The sequence below is a fragment of the Lathamus discolor genome, chromosome 4 (assembly GCF_037157495.1).
Source record: "Lathamus discolor isolate bLatDis1 chromosome 4, bLatDis1.hap1, whole genome shotgun sequence".
Taxonomy (NCBI): Eukaryota; Metazoa; Chordata; class Aves; order Psittaciformes; family Psittacidae; genus Lathamus; species Lathamus discolor.
The window spans coordinates 106,401,545-106,429,181 of NC_088887.1; the positions used below are offsets into that span (position 1 = coordinate 106,401,545).

Genomic DNA, 27,637 nt, shown 5'->3' on the forward strand with positions numbered 1-27,637 from the left:
ATATTGTCACAGGGTGAATCAGACTTTGGACCTGGATAGGTCGAGGAGGACAATACTCTACAGTTGATCTCAGGGCAGAGTGGAGCTTTTTTTTGAATCACTCTCTGTGTGTCTCTGTGAGCAGGCCTACATGCCGGACCAAACCAGCTCACCATCTGGAATAAATTATCAAGCCCATTGAGCTTGTACGTTGGGTCAATCCTATGCTAAAAGACACACGACAGGCCAGTGTTGTCTCTAAGTTTGGGGCTGAATGTCATGTCACATGACAGTGAAACAAATTAAAGCTTTACTCAAGATCATACGATTCATGTTACAGTTAATCTGGCTTCAAATCAGTTTATGAAGGAAATGAATATCCATGAAGTTATTAAACTTCACTTCTTGTTTTAAGAGAAAAATAAGTATCAGGGAACCTCTAAGTTTTGATGTCCTTCTAGCAAAGACAATTTTTTGCAAGATTTAGAATTGAAAAACAGTATTTAAGACTGCGAGGTCCTTTGGGACTCTCCAACTATGTCACCTCTCATTGTATCACACATGTGAGGAGGCCAGAATCATTACTCAGTGTCTTAAGATGACAGTGCACCAAAGAGAACAAGGAGTATTGTGAGCACCCCACCCCGAAGCAGGGAGAAACCAGTATCTGTAACCCAACAAGCAGCCACCATCAGTGAGCTGACAAGGCTTCTGTAGTTTGCACAACAAAATACATCCTGAAGCTTTACAGCTCCAGTGCCAAGGTGTGCTCTCTCCCTTGGGTACATAAAGGCGGACAGAGGTCACACTTAAACAGTATGACTGTGGATCTGCGCCAGCATGACCTTTCCTGTAGAGCCAAAGCATGTGCCACAACAGCTGTTCCCACACAGAAACACACATCACACTTCTCCCGACACACAACAATGTCAGGCTCAGAGAGAATGAGATGTAGTAACCAGAGTCCAGTTGGAGGCTAACAAATGTTGGTTATATACACAGCCCGAAAAGAGGCGAGCATACGGAATGGGAGTATGTACAATAAACCCTCTAAACCACGTCAGGCAGCACGGAGCTGATACAGCCCACAGCTTCCTACTTGGCCAGAAGAGGGCCGCGCTGGCCCCCGGGCACGCTGCTCGCATCCCTCGGGCTGACCGTTCCCGTGCTGCGGGCGGCTGACCGCACCGGGCCAGGCCGAGCAGCGGGCAGCGGCCGAGGCAGCACGGGGCTCGCCAGCGCGGTGTGAAATGAGGGCACAGCCGCTGCTGACAGGAAAGAGCCTCGTTGCGTAAGTGGCTAAAACAAGCTCTGTGGCGCGGTGAACACTGCGCGGCGGCAGTGCCTGGCACTCCGCTGCTCGGGGCTGACATCACCGGACTGCTGAGCCGGCGCGACTTCCGCAGCAACCCCGCTCCTCCAGCACGGGTACAAACACCCTCCTCCGCCCGCCGGGTGAGCGCTGCCCCGGGGCCGCCACCGGGCCGGGGCTTCCCTCCGCGGCCCAGCCAGGCCCGCCCGCAGCAGCGCCCGGCCCGCAGGCCGCACGGGGCTAAAGGGCACCGCGGCGAGACGGTGACGGCCGGCTCCGTCCTGTCGGCTGCCGCGGGGGGCGGTGACAGGGCGCGGGGGACACTGGGGACACTCCTCCGCTGAGGGACGCGGCTGCCGTCCTCGTCCCGCCTCTCGGTGTCACGCACCGCCGGCACTGCGTGGCCTCCGCCCGGCGCCACTGTGGTGCGGGGCGGCGGAGAGCGGGGGGCAGGAGGGCAGTGCCGGTCAGGTACGCTGCGGAGGGGGCTCGTTGATGCGGTCTGCGGTCGGGTAGAGGCTGTCAGCGCAGCGTGCCGGCGGGTGCGTGGCCTTCCCCGTCCTGAGAGTAATTGCGTTTTGTTTTCTGATAGACAGGATTAAACACCAGGCCCAGAAATGAGGAAGGTTTTGTTTGTGGAGCCCGTCATTTTCATCTATGTGTTTGCCTCTTCCCTGACGAGCCCGCTGGTGCAGCAGTTCATCTACCGGCAGCTCTGGGAGGAAGAGTACAATTCCACTTTTGTAAGCAATAACAGCATCAGCCACTGCGAGCAGAATAAAAGTAGCCCGGGTTATATCAAGCAGAAGGTAAGAGGGGAAAAATAAGTAACAAACTTATGAATAAAATAAATAAACTTACAGCCAGGACATGCTCTCTCACTCACCTCCTTTTATATTACCTTACTTAACCTTTTATATACAGAAAAGCAGTGGTTTTGTAACCCGCTGTCACAGTGTCTCATTGTTCTTGTATTGCAGTGTAGGTAGTTGTGTGCTTTTAAGGCAATAATATGTCTCCAGACAGATACTGAGATAAATTTGTAGGAGTTGAAAATCATCTTAGAGGTCTGGGCCCAAACTGGCATTGGACTGACATTACAGTGGGTACAGCTGAGGCGTCCTCCTTCCGGATAACACTTGTGCATGTGTTCATGAGCCATCAGTCTGCCTTTTGTGACTTCTTCGTTCTTTGTAACTACGTAAAGTTTAGCAAATGCCCTGTAATTTTCAGGAATGAGGTCTAGTTTAGAATATATTTATTTCAGATGATTTTAAAGGATAAGGAAAGGGAGAGATTCAAATTAAAAAAAAATGTAATTTTAAAATGTGGAAAAAGATTTTAGCTGATCTTTGGACAACCAAATACAATTGGTGGTTTACCATTCAGAACCCTAGCCTGCGAAGACATCAAGGTGACAGCACTGCATGGTCAATTGCATTTTTAGCACTTTTTCATAGGATTCTGCATGTTGGATAGCTAACTGTTGGTTGGGATCTCCTCCGTTGCACTTCAGTGCAGTTTTAATGCTATATTTAAGCAGAGCTAACTATGGACAGCCAGAAGAAGAGATGATCATATGTGATTTTTCCTTTCCCCTTTTCCCCCGTTATTCCCCCCATGTGCTGTATATTGCAGTTCTGCAGTTACTGGTTATGATTTGGATTTAACTGGGGCGCTGACCCAACAGAAAGCTCATCTGGTTTTGTTTTTTTGTTGGGTTTTTTTTTAGTTCATTGCTTCTGGGGTGTTGCTTTTTTTCTGAAGCAGCCACTGCTCTGACACACTGTGTGGCCACATGGTTGCTGTTTCTAACAGGCAGATGGCAGAGGAAACACAAGTGGTGTTCAAAGAAATAATTCAGGATTTTTAACATGGAGTAGGTTCTTCCTTATGTGACAGAAGCCAGCCTTAGTGAAAGAATGTGCAAGGGAAAAGGTCGATAGAACTATAGTCCAGCATGCTTTCCTCAGCTGACCAATCAGCCATATGCCACCCACTGTAACTGATTTGGAGATAATAACCATTATTGTCTGAGAAATGCTTGCACATTACTTCTGAAAAGTGTTTGCTCTAGTAATGGCTCCACTTTTAGTGACGTCTGTGGGCATTTTGTCATGCAGAAGGAGCAGCTCTAAGAAAACCGCACGTGGTGCATACAGTTCTAATCACAGAGCCCATCAAGAAACCTACAGACATTTCTGCACTTTGCACTTGCCAGAAACCTCCCAAATTCAACATGATTTTCAAATTGTTACCACTTATGGTTCAGAATATAAGACTTTCATATTTCTTTTTGCAAAACACTCAAGCAGAGTACTTAATTTCAGCTGAAGTTTAGGTAGCTTCTCTGTGTAATATAGTAGTGAATTCACACATTGCAGGTTTTTTGAGATAAAGGTTACAAAGTATAATTAGCTTGGTATTTAACACAACTCTTTCAAGACAGCAGTTGAATAATGGCCAATAGAACCTCTTTGTTTCCCTTTTCTGCCAAATTTTGATTCCCTCTATTTCAATGATTGCCAGCAGTGCATAAGCCTTCCAACAAGTATGCTCTTGTCTGGATGTCTTGCCTGCATTTTGATACCACACTAGTTGCATAGTATAAGAATACAAACCAGTCAAAATCCCCATTAATTTCAGTGGAACCTCATCTCTGTGCTGGATAATTACTCCTGTGTAAAAGACTCTTTGACTCTTGAGTCAAAGTGTAGATTCAAGTAACTCGACCCCAATCCCTTTCCTGAGAATATATGAAGTATGTGTTCTGGATTTTCCAAGACCATGCTAACTAACTTATGTTTATGGATGTTGTAAATTTTGCTGCCAGGAGTGTTCCCAACAGGCTCTGTTTGGCATTAACATTTTGAAAAGCACCTCCCTCAGTAGCTGATTTAGTATAAATCCTTTCATTCTGAGAATGGAGAAGCTTTATATGAATTTCACCTATTTCAAAGTAAAATGTAAAAGGAAAATGAAGACAAAAATCACTTGGAGCCCACAAGAAAGTAGAATATAGTTCAAAATGGATAGTCTTTGCAGCATTTAGATTAATAATTTCCTACAATATGAAGGAAATTAGTCATTTTACAATAAAATGAGTTCAAAGGTAATTTGAATACAAGCTGAAGCAGTTTAATCACTGGCTTGGATAATTATTAATTTTTTTATTAGCTCAGAAAGAGCTATGTCATTAAACATTATATATCATCCATCTTATTTATGATCCAATCGATGCATTTTTAATTTTATGAGCCTGTTAATTTATCGTGTCCTGTACATTGTTCAGCCTTAGGCGCTACACTTCTCTCTTAATATAATCTTTAATAAGCAAATTGCTTATTCATTTTCATACTTCACATTTTGAAATCTGTGATTTTAAGAACTATTTCTGTTTACCATGAGTAGAACTTTTTCTCAAAGAAGAGTGCATTTGTAGATTTAAAATCCCTAGACATTTCTCTTCAAATTTATGTATTTCCACTGATTATTAAGTTACATGATTTTAAAGAAGCTGAAGTTTTGACCTATCATTTTCTATATTTCTTTCCATTGACTTCATAAAAAAACAAAGTAGACAGTTGAGTGCCTTACACTCTAAATGGAGTTTTCCTGTACTTCTGTCTTTCAGTCTGCTTGTCAGTAGACAAATTTATGTCAGCAACTTTATGGTCATTTGCGGTATCTGGGTGTGTAGCCATATTCCTTATGCTGCACAACTACTTCCAAAATAATGAAACCCAAGTCTTTGCTGCTTTATTCCTTCAGTTTTGCACTTCATTATGGTTTGGCAGTAATATTTGTATTGTATGGTTGAGATGTTACATAAGATTTAGTTTTATTTCTAATATATTAGCATTTGTTTGACACTCATGTCTTTGAACATGATGATCCTAGTAAAGAAGCAATGCCTGTAACTACATCGAGTGATCTTGTCAGCAGGGGAGCAGTTAAAGATCAGGATAGCATTTTCCATCTTGGTTTGTTCAGTCTTTATGGTTTTGACACTTTCAGGGTGACAACAGTGCTGGCCAGTAGACGAATCCATCACAAGTCCTAAGGTAGTCAGATAACATGAAGAGAGTAAAAGACTCCAGAGCGCTGGGGATCTTGAGTGCTTTCCTTGAGGGCCCTGGTATCAATTGAATTTTCATCTTGCAATAAAACTTGGTATCCTGTCAACAAAGGAAGAGATTTAACCAGAAACTCATGGTCTTTGCCCTTAAATTATGAATATGAATATATAAAGCATTCATCAGCTTTTAAAATTGCCCAAAGTACATTCCTGGCAATTCTACGTTTTTTTCATCTTTTAAATGCTACTCAGTGAGGATTATGTTTGCTGCAGAGGAAACACCTGAAATGTGGCATGTAGATGGCTTGAATACAGGCTGAGAATGACTTGAGAAGACTTACATGGCTGTACCTGCTGTGGACTGATGGGTGCAACCCCTGCCCAAGTCAGTGGGATACCTCAGAAAACTGCAGGAAAACTTCCAGAGTGACTTTACTCTCTGCATCTAAAAGTTTATCTTACAGAGAGTAAAGGGTTTGTGTGAATGAAGTTACTACCTTTTCCCCTGCTACTCTTCTGTCTGATCAGGTGGTTGTCTTTGAGAAGGCTGTCATGGCTCTGTCTGTCTAACCTGCATTCATGTGTTGAAAGCAAGATCTGAATTGGCCCGCTGAGCTGGCTTCATAACAAGATAGTGGGGTTTTTTATTATTATAATCTTTTCTTTAGTTCTTTTTTCTGCAGCCATTCCTGTTCCATTAACTGATTCTTTTTCAGCTACATTTGATTTTTATACTTCTGTTAAAAATAGATTTTTCCCATAATGGATGTTTACAGTTTATTTGAATACCAACTGTAACATATCTATAGAGACAACATTGATCTGGACAGTTTCTGAACCCAGAGCTTTCCAGTGTTTTAAAGAATACTTAATTTACATATCTGTGAGTCAGTACAATTTTTAATGCTGTGTTTCACATTTGTGGGTGTTGTTATTAATGTTGTACACTGGGATGTCAGAGCAATTGCTGATCTGTTTACTTGCACGATGTGCTAGTCAGTGGATTGTTTCTTGTAACCTCTCTCAGTACAATTATTTTGGAGGAAAAATGATCTCCTGTGAGTAGGGAGCATGGGGTGTGTTCCCTAATCAAAATCTGTTTTACAACCAATTTCCAAGGAATTAAAATAGACACATTGTCCTTTTGCCATACCTTGTACTGAAGGAGATACTTACCGTGTAAGCACCAGCACTGTTAGCGCTCTTGTAAATGCACGTTCAAAAGAATTGTTATCTTGCATCCATTGAAACTTCTCTGTCAAACTTCTCTGTCAAGTGTATTAGTAAGTCTGTATCTTAAGAAGCAAGTTCTGGCTTAAAATGTAACAGGGGAATATTGAAGGTAAAATTACAAAAGTAGGAGTCTTGAATATGCAATTCCCTTGTTTTAACAATTACTGTAATATGCATTCTCATAATGTACTGTATTTTATAACAGCATAATATGTCACATAATCTTATAAAATTATATTGTCTGTATTCTGTTTTATAATAATTTATAATCTATAAACAGGTACTGTGTTATTCATTGTATTGCATGCTAATCATTATGCAAGTCTAATATTATTATAGATTATATGATTTTTTTTCCAATGCATTATAGTATTTACAATGATTTTTGTTTTCTCTTTTCAGGTAGTTCAAGAAAAAGCCTCTGTTTTTAATATGCAGTTAGACTTAACTGGGGCAGTTCCAAGCCTTATAGTTGCCTTTGTCATTGTAGCTAATGGGGATCGCCAGGGACGCAAAAGGTCTTTAGTTTTACCATCAGTGGGAACTTTGGTTGCTAATATTTGTCTCGCTGTAATATCATATTTTTCCTTGTCACTCTCTATCCTGTTTGCGGTTGCGTTTATTAGTGGGCTGTTTGGGAGTATAGCAACTTTCCTTGGAGGAGGCTTTGCTTATATAGCAGATGTGTGTCAGGATGAGAAGCAGAAAACAACACAAATAGCTGTGGTGGATTTGATTTTTGGAATTGTGTCTGGATTGGCAGGACTGTCATCTGGCTATATTCTAAGAGGAATAGGCTTTACATGGACATTTGTGACAGCATCTCTGCTTCATGTTGTTAATATTATCTATATTATATTTTTTCTGGAAGAAACAGTAGATGTATCTGAATTCCAGCGTGAGGCACCAGGATCCTGTAAAGAACTTCTAAAAGAGACATTTTCTGGAGTGTACATGCTTTTTAAAACTGCCCCTTATAAGAAGAGAATTTTAATAATTGTGTTGCTTTTTACATTTATGATGTACTTGTTTACCGCAACCGGTGGGAGTTCACTTTTTACACTGTATGAACTAGATGAGCCACTCTGCTGGGATGAAGTATACATTGGATATGGAGCAGCTGCCTCCACTTCTATCTCTCTGACCAGTTTTTTTGGTGTTTACTTATTTTCTAAATGTCTCAAAGACATTTATATTGTCTTTATCGGGATATTTTCTTACATTGGAGGAATGGTCATGGCTGCCTTTGCCAGAACTACCCTGCTCATGTTTTTAGGTGAGTTTGGAATCAGTTCTTTCATGGTCAACAACATACATGAAAATACTGCTATGTTATCTGTAGTGAGTGCAACTGGTAGTCATAGAGAGATAAAATATACAAGGTTGGTCAGACTGATTTGGGATATAATTAAAATAATAAATGTGTAGAGAGAGAATGGAATTATTTGCTTATGATTTGGTTTAAGTCTATATGGATATATTAGATTTACTGATTTCTCTGCACTTGGATAATTGTGTCTCAGTGCACTTTGACTTTTCTATTGCCTTTTACTGTATGGGGAACTGAGCATTCAGAAGTATATGACATTCATTTGCAGTGTACTGGTAAAATACCATAGGTTTTTTTACTTCAATATCTTATGACTGACTGTCTTACAGTAAGAGTACCATCTTTGCTCTGCTTTATGCCTATTCCTGTTCTCCGAGCCATGCTGTCAAAAGTGGTTCTCACTGGTGAACAGGGTGAGTAGAATTTGGTTTTAAACAATATAATAATGTGCTATTTCAGAACAGAGATGCACCAAGATTATCTTTAAACAAACAGATATATATTGTTATTTTAAGACTGCTTTTCTTTCAAGTTGCATATACTATAACCCTGTGTCATGATATTCATAGATTTTGATTCTGGTTTTAATATAAACATGTTTTTAAACTACTGCAAGTTTCAACCTTTAAAGGAGATCTTGCTTTAAAAATAAAGACTATGAGGAACTTGAAGCAGAGGAGTGCTCAGGATTTATACCGCTGTGATTTTACAAGTGCTTTTACATTCACAAGATTTGGCATGCAGGGACAGAGATATTTCTGTTATTTGGTCAATGTCACACTTAACAATTTAGAAAGGTAAGCAGTAGGTGGTCAACCTTCAAAGCACTTGAAAACAATTAGATTTGGATCCTGAGCTATGTACCTGGCTTCACTGGTGCCTTCACATGACCTAAAAGATATAACATATTACTTATCAAAGTCCTTTCCTTATGAAACACAGAAAAAAAGCATGTTAGGGCTCAAAGTGTGGCTCTAGTATCCTGTATTTCACTTTTGAGGAGCATAAACTTTATAGAAGCATTCTCCTAATTTGTTTCATTTTATCTTTTAAAAGACATATCTTTACACACTAAAACAAAGATCTCTTTTGTATTTGACTATGCTAACATACACTTCTGGTTTTGCAGTTTCTTGGCACTCTTCAGGGTAGCTAGTTTGAGTAGTTTGATGCAGGAATCAGATTGCCTCTGGCCATCCTTTTCTGCTTAGCTATTGTGATTTTGCTTATGGTCCCATGAATATGAATGCATCTTGGGAAAATGTGTTTTTGAGAAGACACTGATGGGATAGGCTGCCACTCCAATGGTTAGTTCAGTGCAAAAAAATGTTGTTTCTTTCTTTTCAAAACTGTGGAGATGGTTATGTGCTGAGCCAGCAGTCTTTGTTGCATCAGAGCCTTTTCCACATATAAGAGTAAAGATTAGAGAAGGAAGAAACAGGAAAGAGTGAAAATTGAGGGGAGAATGGGAAAAGGTAAGGGATTAGATGTGTAGAACATGGTTAGCTGAGGTGAGCAGAGAGAGTGCGTAAGGTGATATAACAGTGGCGAAGAAAATTTGTTTTGATCAGGGAAATTGTTTTTTTTGGGTTTTGGAGTCTTTTTGTTTGCTTGGTTGGGGTTTTTATTATTCAAAAAAACAAGTCTTTGATAGGAGTCCCCACAGAAGATAGCCAAGACATATGATACTTGGGTGCTTGATACTTGCATACCAGCTAAAATACTGTGGCTAGATCTTTCAAAATAAGTTTTGAAACTTCAGTACTTTGAAGGGGGGTTGGCTTTATATTGTTTTGTTTGTAATTCATCCATTTGTTTTTGGCAGGTGCTGTGTTTGCTTGCATTGCCTGTTTAGAAGTTGTGGTCGGCACTATTTCACTTTCAGTTTTTAATATTCTCTATGCAGCTACTGTTGCATGGTTTTCAGGCTTTAGCTTTCTCCTGTCAGCAGGCCTTTGTCTAATTCCACTGGTTGCCCTATGGTAAGTATGGATTAAGAGGGTGCTTCTGACTGCTTTTGACAGTAATTTCTGTTTTAACATGTGTTGAAGCTCAATGATTTAGTGCAGCAGTTCTCAAACTTCAGTATTTGCTAGTGGGCTCTAGTTTCACTCTTTTTCTTTCAACACCTACACTTCTGCTGGAGATTTCCCACCACCAGTTCCATTCTGGCCCTGATCCAGAACTTGCAACCTAATTCCCCCAAACTGAAATCTACCCTGAATGTACTATGCTGTGCACTTGACTACATGTTGTATGTGTCCCTTGGTTTGAGATCTTTACATGGTCTTTCTTACAGGAAAGCCTTTCATGGAGAACAAAGATAACAGATCACTTGAAAGGCATGAGTTTAATTTTGCAATCTGAGCTATTCTAGGTGTTAATGAGAGTTATAAACATCACCAGTAATGCAGTGAATTTAACGGAAAGCTATCTGTCCTGATCCTTGGTTATGGGTACCTTGTGACCCAGTGCTATTAAAATCTATAAAAGATCTGCATTAATGTAAGGGCTCATACGAATAAACCTCTAGACAAGTTTAGAAAACATGCCTCTAGTTTTTGCATCTAGTCACACCTAATGACCATCTAGTAATACTGACAGTGAAATATCATTATTCATGAGTATTCACAATAGTGAAGTTCACTTTAAATTATATGCAATATAAATTGTCTTTTCAGGATGCTAAAACATAGATCTAAATGACAGGAGGATCACTTTTCATTAGATAGTTTTATACTCAGGAAAGGAAAGCTGTTTTTCTCAAGAGGGTAATACCCTTGCTTTCATCTTTTTTCCTAATGTTTAAGGTTTACCTCAATCACCTTTATCTTTACATCAGCTGCATTTTGAGTTTTAAATAGGCAATGATAATGCTGTAGATTTAGAACATTTCACATAATTTCAAGTCTGTGCCTATCTCACTACATTGTTTTGCACAGTCTATTCAGAGAAGCTGTCAGTGTACCCATGGTGGCCAGGAAGGCCAGGAGTGCCCTAGCTTGTATCAGAAATAGTGTGGCCAGCAGGCCCAGGGAAGTGGCTGTACCCTGTACTCAGCACTGGTGAGGCTGTACCTCGAATCCAGTGTTCAGTTTTGGGCCACTCCATTTAAAGGTCTTTTCCAACCTAAACCATTCTATGATTCTAAGTTGTACTAATGGTAACTTAAGACTGAGGTAGTGATGGGTCTGAGACCCAAGGGATTCTTGTGCGTGTGAATAATTTTCAGTAGAGTAAAAAAAAATGAGGACTTCAGTTATATTAACAAAGGTTTAGTTGAGTGCTGTATGGTAGAGCAAATTAAGAAAGCACTCTCTTCTGTGCAGAATGTAACAGGTATTTACCATCAGTTAGTCCATCCTGCAATCAGGACTGCATCCATCATCACTATGAATTCTTTAAAGTTATTTTTCATTTCTTTCTGCCATTAGTGTTTCAGATATTCTACGCTTTCAGTAACCTTTCTCTAAAATCTTTCTTTTGACACTGTAGTGCAATGTTACTGTCTAAGACCAGAAAGAGCAGTTGTTCCAGTCTAATAAATCAGTCATTTAGTGCTCATCAAAGATAGCAGTAATGATATTGTCTAACTGGTGTAATAGGGGCAAGCACTGTCATTGCTTTTGCTTACTAGGATACCTCAAAAGCTTTGTGCCACAGAAGATGGCCATAACAGAGCTATCAAGCATGTTTGTTGGTGCTGAATCAGCATGCTACCTTTCACTATCTCAGCTAAAGATATGTCTTATCTGTGTCTTACAGCTGGCTTCTGTGCACAAGCTGGAATGAGGAGGACTTGGCTCTGCTTGTATCTGAAGAAGTATCCAGCATAGAAAGCATTGATAGTTGAACAAAGGATTCATCTACTTGGGTTTTCTAATCTGACATGCAGTGGCAGAGACCATTATGTTGTACAGAGACCACAGAGAGAACACAACAGTTGCAGATGCAATCTCAAAGTGGCCCTGCAGCAATAAGCACTAAATAGGTAGCACTCTATATCCAGTCTCTTTTTAGCACTTTAATAAAGCTAGCTCTTATTCTTAACTAGGCAAATAGGCTGGCAATGGAGATTTTAATGCTGCTTTCAACTTGAATTAAAAAAAATAAGGTAGGATGATACTCTTTGCACTTACTTACACTTTCTCAAGTTTGAGGGTGTCACCTGTGGATTGTGATACATCTTGTATCATTTTAAGTGGGGTGACAGAGATAAGCTTATGGAGAGAGGAGGTGGGTGATCTCTTTTCCCAGGCAACAAGTGATAGGACAAGAGGTAACAGCCTCAAGCTGCACCAGGGGAAGTTTAGATTGGATATTAGGAAAAATTTCTTCACCAAGAAAGTGATCAGGTATGGAACAGGCTGCCCCAAAAAAATGGTGGAATCACTGTCCCTGGAAGTGTTCAAAAAACAGGTAGATGAAGCCCCTAGTGATATGGCAGTCCTGGGGTAAAGGTCGGACTTGATGATTTTAAAGGTCTTTTCCAACCCGGTTGATTCTATGGAAAACTAACACGGCGATGGCAATTCTGCTGCAGCCAGCACAGCTAATGCCAGCTGAGGATGCAGTCCACTGTGTACATCTTAATAGGCCTGTTTTAATGGTGAAGCCCCCAAACCTATCTGAAATGACTCAACTGAACGGCAGTTTTTTCAGAAAGCAACCCAGCTGGAGGCAGTACTTGCACCTGCTGTAAGTAGACTTACTGCTCTGCACTTAGCAGAGTGTCTGTGCAAGTTTAATGTATGATGTGTGGACCTTTCCTGTGACTTGACTTAGCTCTTAAAATGGATTTTCACAGAGAGATGTCCTACTTATTTCCAGCTTGCAAAGTGTGAAGTTAGGCCCATGCCTACAATTTGCAGAGGCCATATTACACATTTATTTTTATAGTTTTCTATTTATTAGGGTTTGGATACAGAGACCTATTTTTTTGTCCCATAGATTCTTCTTGTTTTCTAGTTAATTGGCTGTACTTGGCTTAAATGTTTCTTCTAGAGAAAAGTTGTAATAGCATTTCTTTGCAGTGGGTCTTTGATTATTTTTTTAACAACCCTGAAATGAGGTGACCAAATCTGAATCATGCATCTAATCATCTTGCAATGAATGCAGCATAATTTATGAGCACTTCAGCAACATTTCATCTTCGATGCATTTTATAAATGCTATTAAGAATCTCCTTCCACAATAGCTATTATCCTCACGGTTACAGGGAAAGAGAAATTAAGAGAGGACAAGTGACTTGCCCAGGGCCACACTGCAAACTGGTGAGGCTGCCAAACCTAGGAATTGGTTTCTGCATTGACTCTTCATGTTTTTGCTTGAGATCTTTAAGTAGAAATTATCCAGAGTATTAGCTTCTGGAACATACAGCAGAAGTGCAAATAAAACACCATGTTAAGGATCACTGCTATGTGGCTTTTTCTGTGACAGTTTGACAGCCAATACTGCTCCGATCCCTGAAAGCACAGGTGGGTTGTGTAAGCCTCTCATCCCCCAAAACAGATTAGGTAGAGAAGTTAAAATGATGTAAAGTGGTTGACATTCACATAAGGAAAACTCTAGGAAAGCAACTATGACGTGTGAACTGACTACACATGCACAGAGTGTAGCATAAAAATGAAGACAGACATAGCATATGCTGAATAATCAACGATCTGCTTACAGCCATTAATATCCATCATACGAACAGAGTACTTCTGCAGAACTTCTCAGTGGTACTCCACCAAAAATACCAGTACCACCTCATGATGATACTATTGTACATCCTTTTTGTTTAAATGATAGCATTTTTTTCTGAGCTATGTATTGTGATCATGGAGAAGCTCGATAAGGTAAAGAGGATTTAAATGGGCAGGGGGGTTGGAACTAGATGATCTTAAGGTCCTTTCTAACCCTAACTATTCTACGATTCCAAATTATGCAGGAGACCACTGCCTCCCTGTCACTGATGAAAACAGTGCTGTTTATCCAGGGCAGGGGAATGAATATTTACACAGCTAACAGCTATAGCCAACTCTTACAGTTTTTGAACTACCAAGGCTGATGTTGGCAATTAAAGTTTAGACACTAGCCAGTAAATAAAACTGCTTAATTCTCCTCCCTTGAGCTGCCCAAGTTGCTGCCAACTTGTTGGAGAAGCTAGTTGAGTTTTACAATAATCAGTGGGTCCAAAATATAATGAGTACTTGTTGAGAGATTAAGAGAACACTAGTATAGGATTTCAGGACAAAGATTACATTGTCTTCCTTGCCTCTTCATTATGCAGTTCTGTAAGGCTTTATGAAATTAACTATTTCACACAAAACTGCCTGAAAAAGTAAAGCTAACGAAGTAGGGGCGTGTGCCTTCATTTCCTCTGCTGCAGTGCACACCTCTGATAACATTCAGAAGGTTGGCAACAAAGCACACCAGCTCTGCAGTGGTGTTGTATTGGTGCAAATGAGAGCAAGCACGTATACTTCAGGAATGGCTTTACTGTGGTTTGATTTTTGGTGTACAAAGTACTTCCTATTTGCAAAGCATTTCTGGTAGGTGCAGTATTAAGAACTAGCTGTAAGTTTAGATCAAAACACATGAAGGACATGAACTGTGTTGTTAAAGCACCTAGCATGGTGCAAGCTGAAGAAACCAGGTACTAATGCATTTCAGATTATTAAAGTCTTTCAAGTTTATAATAGTTGCTCTATTTGTATATAAATGCAAATTATTTTGACATTAATAATTAAATTTGTTTTTCTAACACTTCTGTTGTATTTGTAGTTCTTGCTTAGTTTTTGGCAAATGGCCAATGGGATGGCTGGTGGAGGAATGTTTACATAAACAGAAGTATCAGCACCATGCTGATTTTTTGCACCATGGAAAATTTTCCACAGTGAGAGCACTCAGCCATTGGAATAACCTCCCTGGGGAAGTGTTGGATTCCCAGCATCGGATGCTTTTACAATTCAGCTGGGCAGGATGCTGAGCCATTTAGTCTATGTCATGCTTTGCCTAGAAAGGTTGGAGCAGATGATCCTTGAGGTCCTTTCCAACCTGGCATTCTAGGATCGTAACAGCAGTGCAGGAAAATGTGCTTCTGCCTTCCTCCTGCACTTTGAGGGAAGGATGCCTTCCAAAACACCAGCACCAAAGAGGTGGGGATTTGCAGAGCAGGGAGAGTACTGCTTGTGCAAGAAGTCAGCATGGAGGCTTGTGTTGCATCTGCATGGCCAGTGGATCTGCAAGTGCTGCCCTCACATGTCCTTTGCTCTTGGATGTCTCTTACACATATCATTTGCTTTCCAGCCTGGCTTACCCCTAAAATCAGCTTCCTTGCAGATATAATGGACAACGTAACCTCCTTGCTCTGAATTTGGCTTGATCTCACCCAAGATTATAATGAACAAAACTACCTAGAAATGACATCCAACCTCGTAATCTGTGAGAAACTCTATAGTTAAATCACTTGTCTTAATGTAGTTTTGCTCAGATACTATAGTATTCATCTTTTAACCAACACCAGGAAAGGCCAGTTAGCTGGACACTCTGAAGCAGGGAGCTACAAGGTACCAGTAACCGTACAACTTTGGGATGGCTCCTGGTCTTCTGTATCAGCTGTAACAGTGCTGACAGCAAGGCAGACCTAAAAATCCTCCTAAAATCCATGCCTGTACCTTAATTTATCCCAAAGGTGCCAAGGCAATCTCTCAGCCTTTCTGTGAGCCTACAGCAACACAAAGCCCACAGAACCTCAAGCTTGCTTTGTAAGAGTTTACTTTTGCTTTACAAAACTGCCAAGAAACTTGTCAATTATAAAATATCATAGGTAGTTCCATGCTTGCACATTCAATTTATTGGCCCTATATTTAACCTCAATAGGGCAAAAAATACAAATGAAATAACTTGTATTTCATAGCACAAAGCCTCTAATTCCTGCAACTCTCAAGTGAAGTAATTTTAGAAGCTTCACTTCTTACATGAAACAAGTCTAAACATAAAACCACTGGTAATGTGTCTCATACTGTGTCATCTCAGTGTTTTTAATTTGCTGCAGTGTTTGGCAACAGATGAACATAAAAGCATTGTAAAATTTACAGGACAAAAACTAGAGGTTTTGGCCCACAAGGATAGGGAATTTGTGGCAGCTTTAAGCACATGAGATGTTTGGGATTGTGAAAAGAGTTTTATAGCAACATTTCTGCTAAAATTACCTGCAACAGAACACTAAGTGCACTTGGCAGTTTAACCAATTCATTAAAGCCTGCTGAATAGACAGTTCCTGTCTTAAAAATATTGTTTAAAGCTCCCCACATGTGACAAGAGATGACATCTTTTGAACCAGACTTTTTTCTCCTCCTAACATGCATCACATTAGCTGCCTCACAGGATTTATGACATATACACATGTATGACATCAGGAAAGTGGTTACAATCCCAAATATAATTGCACATGACCCCCTCAACTAAAGCACACAAACCCTTTTCGGTGGCCTGCTCCTCTAAAAGCTGTATTTAAGTACGGGTCTCATTGGCTCTTACTTAAGATCAGATTTCGGTAAACCCAGAAAAAAAGGTTGTTTCTGTATCTGTAATCTACTACCACTGGATCTTCATTTTCCTCACTGTAGCAGCTTTATTAGGTACTGTCATAATTAGGCACTGTGCTCTTCCTTAACCTCCAAATACTAAAATACCATGTCTAAGAGTGCTCTTTGGTATTACATTCCCAAATGGATTTTAAAGCACCTTCTTTAAACTCCAAGCAGAGCTTGCTTCTGCTTTGAGAAACCAGGACATCCTCTCAGGGACATAGATAAAAAAAATCCAGACCTTTAGCTCCCTTTTTACAGTGGTAATTTCCAGTTCCACACAAAAGCTTAATGGCTCAGTCACACAGAACTGTCAACAGGGAAGGGATAAAGTGTACGTAGCAGGACTTATGATGAAATATATTTTTGAACACAAAAGTATTTATAGCAAACTTTTATTCAATAGTTTAAAAAGTGTACGGAAATTGCCATGAACAAAGAGTTACTCAATGGAAAACACCTTCTTCTCCCCCTTACAAAGTTCTTCTGCAAGAAGATCTGTTAAATGCATTTACCTATGGTAATCAGTTTTAAAATGCATGGGTATTTTTGGATTTCTTGTATGCATATACAGCATTTCCATAGTTAAGAAGCTATTGTCCTGAGCAGTGTATGAAAACAGATTATTTAAACTACCTAATTACAGGACACCTATATAAGTGACAACAAGCACAGAACAGTTTGTAGACTTTAAACATTTAATGTGCCTTTTCATCAAGGCAAATAATAACTGTAGGACTACTTAACACTGTGAGCGTCAGTGTGTTTAGGGTATCATGTATTTAGATTTGCAGTATAGAGACACATAAAACATTTTTGTGGAGTACATTTTGTTACAATAAACCAAGCTTATATTCCATCATCATGTGTGGCTCTCCCATAACCTCACTCTGTGAAGGATCTGGAAAAAAAAAAAGTTGAAAGAATGAGGCTTTTACAAAGTTACGAAGACCAGCAGTAACTATTAACATGACCTTTTTTCCCTCCACTTTAAAGTTTAGTGCAAGTTACTGATTAAGTGTTGCACAACAGGCCTGTAACTCACAGGTCTGTATCGAAAGCAATGATCAGACAACAATTACATCTGTAGTGGAACAGTGTTTCCTTAAGACCCACACACACACTTCAAGTAAAACCAACCAGCTCTACACCAGCACAGTCTCCCATAGCCTGAATCTCAAAGCTGAGTTTTGTGTGTAAGAAAATTCAAGTCTGAGTGAAGCTTTTCCCCACAGGTGTCCACATCTTTTTCCAGTGCAACTTCTCTGCACAACAGGAGATCCCACTCCTCCCTTCTATTAGTTGGGACATACTCATGGTTTCTCTTCTCCATCTAACTGCCTAGTTTCACAGAAATTCTGTCCTTAAATATCTCCAAGATTTCCTTCATTCTGTTAAGTACGGTTGACATTAGCCACTGTACAAGGTTATCAAGAAGTATGCAGAGGACACGAAAGATACTGACAGTATGAACTACGTTACCATACAGAAATTTAAGATAATACTACTGATAATAAACCAACCCACAAACGAAACACACACAACCCCCCCCCCCAAACAAGAGAAACCCACAATAAAAAGGTTGTGACTGCACTTTGGAAGAAATATACCTCTCCTTATGGGTGTATTGGTTTGTTTTCCTTCCATACATAAAGCATATTAATGCCTCAGATTACTCCAGACACACCAAAATTATCTAATCCAGCCCCAGATGATAAATAGAACCTTATCAATACCACTTTTAACTCACTCGCTCCTTAGAACTCTATAAATATGTGAGAGCTTGTTGCGAGCAATGAATGGTAAATAACCAAATTCCTATAAATTACGCCTGACATTGCTCTACCACAATAACCCACGATTCTTTCCTTGGCCTCTGTAAATCCATTTCAGAAAATACTCCCAGGTTTACCTCATGCCTCCAGATTCTCATTTATCACTCCATTATTTCCAGTTTCCTATCTCCCTGGCTTTTTCAGCTCCCTAATCCCACCTCAGTACACCCTCTGCCTCCTTCCAGCCATAAAGAAATGGCTGTTTTAAACCGTTTTTCCAGGTTTATTCTATTCCACACATACCAACCGCCAGTCAACAGCAGTCCACCATACAACTGCCAACTGCTCAGTTCATTTCAGGGAGAATACCCCTGCCACATCTCTGGGTCATTAGTTCAGGATCTCTCGTCTAGCTTTTCTTTAATTATAGAACTTATAAAAACTTTGTATCTTTTCAACCTCCACCTGTCAAAGTCTGCACAAGTAGTTCAAAAGTTTAAGGGGAAACAGGTATATAACATTAGTGCTTAATCTTCTACTCCTTTAGAAACCTAGCCTACAAGCAGATCCTGGCTTACTCACTATTTCAGAGACATTTCCCCACAACTAGCAGCTGAATAACATTTATTTCTCGTTAGGAACTCAATTTTTTTCTATTTTGTGTTTAATTCTCTTTTTCCATAGAGGCAAAGAACTTTAAAGGTAAAATTTGGGAACTGTGAATGTTTCTGTAACATTCAAAACAATATATTTACCATTAAGGATATCTTCAAAACTGATGGATCCATCATTTCCCCTCAGAGTATCCAGTGCTAAGTTTGAGCTGTGAAGAAATGGGAGGCGCTGGACCTGTAAAAATAAAAGAGTTCACATTTTCGCAAGTTTGAAATTCAGGGAAGTTTATATTTGGATTTATCAGACTGAAGAGACTGAGGAAATCAACAGACAAAGTCACTTCTTCCTTCAAAAGCAACAATGAAGTAAGAGAACTACTGACACACACAGATAGCAAAACCTAGAACACCACCAACTATCATTTTGAGAAGATCAACCTTTCACTAGATTTGTGGCTTTCACTGCAGTGTAGCTACTACAGCAAATAGCATAAAGATAAAAAAAGAGGGGTTTTGTCCTCCTCTGTTACCACGCAAAGCTGGGGAGGATCATTGCAACAAACACATCTACACCTTGAGGTCAGTATTGGGCAACTGACATATACTGCAGTGTTTGAAAACCACATTCCAAGTTTCCTACATCTCTGACACAAGTCAGGAATGTCAGTGGAAAAGCTGTATTTATTTTCACATCTAAACATAATCCTCCTTGCAGTTAATCTAAACCATAAAAGTTGGTGAGGATTGGGCAAATAATTAAGCTTCCAATCCACTCCCAGTTTCTTTAAACACTCTTCTATGTCCTTCAGTCACAGTATTACAAAAAGTTTAGTGGTACACATAGCATTCAGATCCTAAATATTCTGAGAATGATGTATCTACACTTACAATTTCATTTACTACTAATAGCGAATACTTCAGTTATATCATGTACATGTACTGTTACCATAAAACTATCATGTAGCTATCTCTTAACACAGAAAATAGGTGGAAGATTTCCATAGCATTACTGGTACAATTGTTAGAAGTTCAAACACACTATTCCAGTAAATATTTTATGAAAGTGAAATTAAAGCACAAGAGAACATGTTTCCTCCATTTATCCCCCAAGAATACCTGAAACAAATTAGCAGGCTACCCTCGCCTGCCTCATTTTCTGCCATGTGCTAACCTAAGTCACGAGACAGCTGAAATCAAAGAATGTCTCCATACATCCTGTCTGACTTTCACATCTTCAGGACCAGTAACTCTGCCAAGTTTAATGTAGCTCACTGTGGTTAAGTAGCACCTGATCCACTGGAAGGGAGCACAGAATTGCTCTAACTCATTTGGAAAAACAACCCCTAATAGTTTGACAACCTTCAAAAAGCCAGTAAAGCTAGGACTAGTGAGCTTTCTATGCTTCCTAAGAGACAAAGTCGGCCTCCCTCTGGTTACTCCCCATCCCAGGAGATAGGAAGGAAAAGGAGACAGACACAACTTCCCAGTTAAGAGTTAAAACCTTTGAACTTAATTTCCTTAGGCTTTCCCTGATTTACAAAAAGGCTGCAGAACAAAATAAGCACTGCTTCAGTTTTCATGTTACCTCTATACCTACTCCCAGACCACTGCTTGTTTCAGACTTCTAAATCTCTTTTCCCTACAGATGCAGAGATTCCCCCTTCCATGGAGGACAGTATTAAGTTTAGGAATTAATACTCAATTATTCCTACTTTTCTCTGAAGCCTTACAGAAAGCTAGTCAACAGAAAAGCTAGAGCACTTCACCAAGTAAATAATAAAAACAGCAGCTGAAAATCTGTAGCATATTGGCTGTTCTAGGGACTATTAATTGCAGAGTTTGCTTAGCTCATTTTAGTAAAGTGGTCCAATGAAAGTAATTTCATTCCGAAACATAAGGTTTTTCAACAAAGAAAGATGTCCCTCTGAAAGCATGTTCTGAGATAAACAAGGGGCTTAAGTTACACAAGTTGGACAAAATTGCCTACCTGTTTCACTGCTCTGAATTCCATCTGCAGCTTTAAAGGTGCATGGAGTCCTTGAATATTTCTCAGCGTGGCAAAGTTTGTTTTATCTTGATTTAACTGGAACTATCACAAACAACACTGATTTTAGAAAAAGTTACTTTCAAGTACAGCCATAGAAGAGATTTGTGACATCCTACTTATATTCATGTGCTCATTAAGGCTAAAATTCCATCATAAATTCCATCATAATGTTATGTGTGTCTCAAAGGTACACAAAAGATAGTGATACGATAGTATTTGTTTTATGAAGCAAAAATGAATTTTTACTGGATTTTATTACAAATCAATAGCAGCATTTTTATTTTATTTTAGACAAGCAGGACATATAACACCACCAAGTGGTGTAGTTTTGCACTGCTTTACTACAATATTGCCAGCACGAATTGCAAGCTGTCTGGTTAAAAGAACACAAACTTGAAAACCACAATTGACGTTATTGCTAGCTATAGAAGATTCTACTTGAAAACACTTGAAATACTTCTTTTCTGATCAAGTAGGGAAACAGAGCACCACATATACTCATGTGACTCTGAAAAGCTGAAGCAAGCTCATAATTTTAACAACTGCTCTAAAATGGATCGGTAAAACAAAGAAGATCTATTTAGCAGAGGGTTCTTTTAACCAAAAAGTGCTGGCTCATGAATCCAGAAAGACACAAAAGGAACTTATACTTAAGGTTAAACTTAAGACCGAGTAATCCAGTCCCAAATTTGGCTTTTACAGTAGCAACTACATGGCTGAGATGCTGACAAAATAAAATACTGTAAAGTAAAACAAACCCCACAAGCTTCTTATTTTAAAGCCTGCACTCAAACATCATGACAAAAGCCTACTAGAACATCACCTAGTTTACGCAATGGTATCTTAAAAACAGGAAAAGAGAAGTCACAGGCATAATACACGTTCTTCACAACATATTGAATGCCCTTCAAAAGTTACCAGAAAATACTATTTCTATACCTCATCCTAAACTTACAATTCTGGTCACATTATTTTTCCATTTCTTTTATTTTATAAAAGTAGGGGTCTTTATCTGGGTAACAAATATTTGGTTTCTGCTACTGCTATAAGAATAACCTACTATTCATGGCAGTAAGAATAACCGTTTACTACCTCAAGTCTTTTCTCATTCAAATGTACAAAAAAAATAATTTTTGGATAAACTTGCCTTACAGATAAACAAACCAAACAATATGTGGGAAAAGCAATTTGAGTTTCACATACTTCCTGCGTGTTTTAATTATTTTTCGTTGTTTTAACTATTTCTGTCCTTTTTTCTTCTCTAGCATGTAATCTTTTAGTTATGCAGGTTTTCATATGGCAAGAACAGAGTTAAAAACTAAGTTATAGCAGACAGCTATAAAAAGCAGTTAACAAATAGCTCTGAAACATTTATAGGCTTCATAAATAAGCCTGTGAAGTTGGTGTCACATTAACATCACCCTTTAACTCCAGATAACACTAGCACTGGTGAGAATTACAATGTATTAGACACTACACTGGACCTCACCATGTTGATGAACTTAGCAACTTGCAACATTCTATCCAAATACTGCCTTTACTTCAGGACAGTTTATTTCATCAACTCCTCTGTGCTGACAAAACAGGCACAAAACAGATTCAGTTCGATCAGATTTAGACAAGACAGTCAGTCTAGTCTGCCCTTACCTTCAACCTATGGCTCACAGTCCGCTCTTAAGCAGTCCACAAGTGATGACTAAGCCACCCAAGATAGTGTGTATACTTAGGACAAACTGTGTGTGTAAAATTTCTACATGGAATCAAGTAACTTAATGAAAATATTTTTGTGTTCACAGACTGAAAGTCTGAAAATGAAGATAAATGGTAAATCTAGACAAAATGGGAGGATTAGCCTTCCAGAAATGACAGATACGCCCACCACCTAACTACAGAGGCTGCACACAAAACTAGCTTAGTGACGTTTAGTCATCTACAAGTTATTACGTAAATCCCTACTTGGAAGCTCATTTACATACCTGAAGTGGAGAAAGTCACAAGCGGGAGGTTGACGTTAAACACATTTGCCAGCGATGTTATTTGTATAAATAAACTACTGTTCAACATCTTTACTTGACTTTAGTCAAGCAAGACCCTGCTCATGATTTGTTACCACACAGAGCAGTCCAGGTAATCACACTGCTAATTTAAACTTCATAATAAGCTCAGAGTAAAGATGGCTGTATTTGATATTATACTTACATTTTTTTCTATCAGTTCCAGTGGGTGGCTGGGCAGCAATTCACTTTTCACACTTGTAAAACTAGAAATACAAGTAGAAAAAAAAAAAAAAAAAAGACACTGAACTTCAAATTAACTGGGATATAGTTTTAAGTTACACTCCAAAACTAATTGCAGATACAAACATCAACCTAGAGACACACAATTAGCACAGTCTGAACTATTAAAAAACCCCAAAAAGCTTAGTAGTGAAACAGCAAATAAGACCTCAAACTACAGCACTACCAGAAGGAAAACCATTTACGTTTTACATTTCAGGCATCTTTTTTCCTTTATGTTTGACAAAAACAAGTTACAGGCTTTTTCCTTGACCCCCTTCAGAAATATAGAAGAGCATTAATAAATGAAAACTTCATACATTTGTTTTTGGTATCTAACTTCGGAAGTCCAAGCTTTTACAGCTGAATACTGCACATACCCACACACACACTCACAGCTATATTGTCCACATTTTAAACTCCATGAACTTATTTTATATTCATTATCCAAGACATGCAGTTTTGTACTCATGTAAAACTACAAAACCCAAGACCACTGTTTTTACTATATTTACTTTTTATACAGTGCTGAAATTAAGCATTTCCTACAGTGCTACAGCACTCATATACATGTATATTAAACTAGCATATATTTCATAATTATTAATACATTGACATCTCTCTCCTGAAGAGCAGTATCACACAGGTAAAAGTTCAATAAAGTTATCCACTTCTTGAAGTGATGTTTCATGGAAAATTCATGCTTGAAAGACAATCTGATTAAATACATGCACTTCAGGCTATCTCTCTTCTGACATGCCTTCCAAGAGCCTTCTTTAAAAAGCCAACATTTAACATATGCTTTTTCCACATATCTAAAGCTCAGCATCAGCTATGCCATGATTCAACAACAAAAAGCAAAGCATACCCTCTACGCAGAAGATCATAACCTTCAAATGATCCTGAAGCCGAAAAATCAATAATTGGGATAGTATCCTTCAACAGAGAAGCAGCGCCTCTGGAATCCTGGAACAAAAGAAAAAGTGAGGATTATTTTAACAGAACCAGATCCCTTTTGTTTGGGCCATCAGGCCAGGCAAATGAAACAAAGTGCTCAAACTCCTTAAACTACCTACATACTTTAGCCTCTTTAAAAAAAGAAAACACAAACCCCACCTAACAATTCTTTCTGATAACAGTTAAATATATTGATAACATAATTAAGGATCCGGCTGAAACAGTTAAGCTCAAAATTCCCCCTTGTTCATTCCTACCCTGCGCTGCACAGATGGAATGGGAAAAGGGAGGTTATGCTCAGCTGACAAAACAGAAAATTCTGAGAATTCACCCATTCACTTCACACAGACACAATCAAGAAGGATCAAATTGATTTTATCCATAGTTTAAGGCTGCTATAAAGAGGACAAGGCATATTCAAGCAGTCCAGTATGCCACTTAACTGAAAGGGCAAAGGAAAAACAGTGACTTGTAGCAGACCAGAAAAAAAAAACCACCACCTTCACAGAGTAAGCAAAGCCATCTTAACTAAGATAGATAAGTTCATACTAATCTACCCAATTTTACTGAAGGGATTTTAGGACTGTTCGCACAAATCGCTCCACCAATAGACCACTGTGTAATGAATTCTGGAAGGTGATAGCAATAACCTCTGGAAAGTGACAGTGATGAGCTGTTCAACACAGAAGTTCCCTCTAGCAGCACTGGCAGATCCAGCAGAAAAATCATGCTTAACGTCTTTTGTACTAACATCTTAACTGTTGATAACCTAACAGCTACTAGAAAAACATAAGATACCTGTTATTACATGCACATAAAGCATCAGCAAACTAATATACTCCACCCTAACCAGGCCTTTCCAAGATTGCTGCGAGAGCGTTACAGAGATACAGTACCTGGAAGATGTGAAAGCCAAACTTCGGGAGAAAACTATTAAATACTCCCTAAAAGTAACGCTCTCCAGTCTCGTCAGTGCCCAGTCCGTGTCAGGCGGCCACACCACTGTCGTGCACTACAGGGGATCGAGGCACAACCTCCCCGGCCGCAAGCGCTGCCGCGCTGGCTGCGGCACTAAAGCCCTGACACCTAAAGGCTGGGGATCACCAGGGCTCTCTGCCTCCCCGGTCCACCCCGCTCCCACATAAAGAGCTTTAACCGCCGCCACGCACCCTTCGCGCCTTCCCGGCCTCATGAGCTGCCCAGCGGAGACCGGGCGGCGCGGGCAGAGTCACCTCTTCCCAGTGAGAGCCGCGGCCCGGCCGGCAGCAGGAGCACACGCCCCGGCCGCGCCGGACCCCTATGACTCAGCACGGCCCCAGCGCCCCTCGACCGACAGCCACCGTCTCCGGGGACCCCGACGGCCGAGCAGCGAAGCAGGGACAGACAGACGCGCACCGATCCGCCCCAGCCCACAGCCATCCCCCGCTCAACAAACACCAACACCACCCCTACCAGCACTCACCATCTTAGCACCGCACACTCAACCACTTCCGCCCCTCAGTCGCTCACTTCCGTCCCGCCCCCACGCTCGACGTCAGACGCAAGGAGGGAGTGGCGGGGCCATGCAGGGGTGGGGCTTCGCTGGGTCGAGGTGGGTGGTGTGGGCCCTCTTCGCTGCTTTATGCCCGCCTTGGCCATGGCGTGCCCGCTTCCAACGCTGCGCCTCGCAGGCTGACCGCGCTGTTCCCACATGCCGGCAAAACCCAGCTGTTCTGGGGCAACCTTGGCTGGAGCTGAGCTGGACAGTGACTTCCCACAGTGGGCTGGGGCCATGTTGCGATGTTGGGTGAAGGGTGTGCGTCGGGGTCAAACCTGTCCCTGCCAGTGGGCTAAGGCAGCGAAAGCAGAGAGCTTGGATGGCCCCAGGAGTGTCACAGTGCTGACAGCCTGGGGCAGCAAAACAAGGCAGCAGTGCTTCCGGAGGTAAACGTGGGCTCAGTCGCTGGGTCAGCCATGGAGCCTCTCTGGGCAGCACTGTGTGAAGAGGAGGTGTAAGGGTGCACTGCGCTACCAGGGACCTTGGGCAGCCTTCAGGGCCCTGATCCTTTATCAGTGACTGACAAGGATGTGCCTGCTGCGGCTTAATCTTTGGAAATGAGTTTTGAGAATGGTGGATTAAAGCTGCTGTGTTAGTGGCAGGTATTGATAGCCACAGTATGATAATGGAATTCATATTAGCTTGCACTTAAATAACTCTGATTTCTCAACAGTCATGACAAAGTTTCCCACATATTTTTATGCATAGCTCCAGATACGTGTCTGGTGTATCTATCTGAGATATTTCTACTGAGACGTATACCTCTTTCTACCCTTTAAGATTTTGCTCTAAATTGCCCTGCTTCTACAAATTTCATATGTGGCAATTAAAAACCACATCTTGCACAAAAAGCAATATTTAAGTGGGAATTTTATATATGTTGTAATGGCACACTCAGCTTTGGAAAACATTATTGAAAAATCAACACACTTTATACTTGGATCTCCTCTTTCTTGGGCAAAATCAGTTCACCACTTAAAAAAACCCACATTCTCAACCAAAGTTCTGGCCCTTTGTGTTCAGATCTTAGGCTTAAAGCAAAGACTTCAAAAGAAAGAGAATGGGGGACTGGGGTTTTTAAATAATTTTTAGGAAAACGGGTGCCACAAAGGTTTCTCTGATCCTATAATGGGTACGCAGGTATTGTGGTGCTGAATTCATTATTATAGAATAGATGTGAATACAAAAAAACAAATCAAGTTCCTGTTTAACTGCAGCTTACAGAAAAAAAATAGGTTTGTCACTAAATGTATTTATTTACTGACTGACTTTGTTGATCAGGATATGACTGTAGAGATGAAACATCTAACTTTCAAAGTCACTCCTGTAGGACACAGACAGGATGCAATCACTCCGTGTACATTTTTGACATCACTGCAATCCACAGTCTAGGCTGCATAACATAAAAGAACATACATTGCAAAAAAGATCTGGTGTTCCTTTAAAGGCTTTCACGCTAGGGAAAGCTTCCAGACATAAACATAAATCACACATATTTTCTCATCAAATTACCAAGTATTTTGAATTGGAGCAAGGGTTGATTTCTTTCACAACCAGCTTTGGTTTAGCGATCTTACAGTTAGCATCTCAATGGTGGATGATTGGGGTAGTATCTCATTCCTCTCTGCAGCCCCACTGCAAGGTAATAGGAGTTACATGAGTAACTGTCAGACTGACCAAACCTTTGATCAGAAATGAGAGCATGAGGTGAGCAATGCCTTCTTCCACTGCCCAGAAGCAGTAGGTAATGTCTGCCTTCTTTACTGCAGATGATTTGAAGGCTACTTCCTCCAGCACTGGGCTCACCCAAGTGCAGACAGGAGCCTGCAGACACTGCACCAGGCACAGCAGCCTGAGCACACAGGGCCCTGTGCCTCCCAGGGAATGTTGCTGGTGTGTGGGTCTGGATAGTCTGAAGTCATC

At 40.3% G+C, this 27,637-nt stretch overlaps 2 protein-coding genes across 8 annotated transcripts; one reads left to right on the forward strand and one right to left on the reverse strand.

The window, feature by feature from the left end:
* The first annotated feature begins 1,090 nt into the window (after positions 1-1,090).
* On the forward strand, positions 1,091-14,682 carry SLC46A3 (solute carrier family 46 member 3). 7 transcript variants are annotated; one of them, XM_065678456.1, is made up of 6 exons: positions 1,091-1,270; positions 1,884-2,100; positions 7,005-7,878; positions 8,262-8,345; positions 9,758-9,914; positions 11,698-14,682. In XM_065678456.1, the coding sequence occupies exons 2-6, from the start codon at positions 1,909-1,911 to the stop codon at positions 11,783-11,785; spliced, it is 1,395 nt and encodes a 464-aa protein (XP_065534528.1). In that variant the 5' UTR covers positions 1,091-1,270; positions 1,884-1,908; the 3' UTR covers positions 11,786-14,682. The 7 variants fall into 7 exon arrangements, with proteins under 7 accessions (XP_065534528.1, XP_065534526.1, XP_065534525.1 ...); XM_065678454.1 differs by having other exon boundaries at positions 1,888-2,100; XM_065678453.1 differs by lacking the exon at positions 1,091-1,270 and adding an exon at positions 1,296-1,434.
* Positions 14,683-16,887: 2,205 nt separating this feature from the next.
* On the reverse strand, positions 16,888-25,739 carry POMP (proteasome maturation protein). Its single transcript, XM_065678469.1, has 6 exons — positions 25,640-25,739; positions 24,089-24,186; positions 23,144-23,204; positions 20,885-20,986; positions 19,039-19,132; positions 16,888-17,409 (listed from the first exon to the last, which is right to left on the reverse strand). The coding sequence occupies exons 1-6, from the start codon at positions 25,640-25,642 to the stop codon at positions 17,342-17,344; spliced, it is 426 nt and encodes a 141-aa protein (XP_065534541.1). The 5' UTR covers positions 25,643-25,739; the 3' UTR covers positions 16,888-17,341.
* Between the last annotated feature and the right edge of the window lie 1,898 nt (positions 25,740-27,637).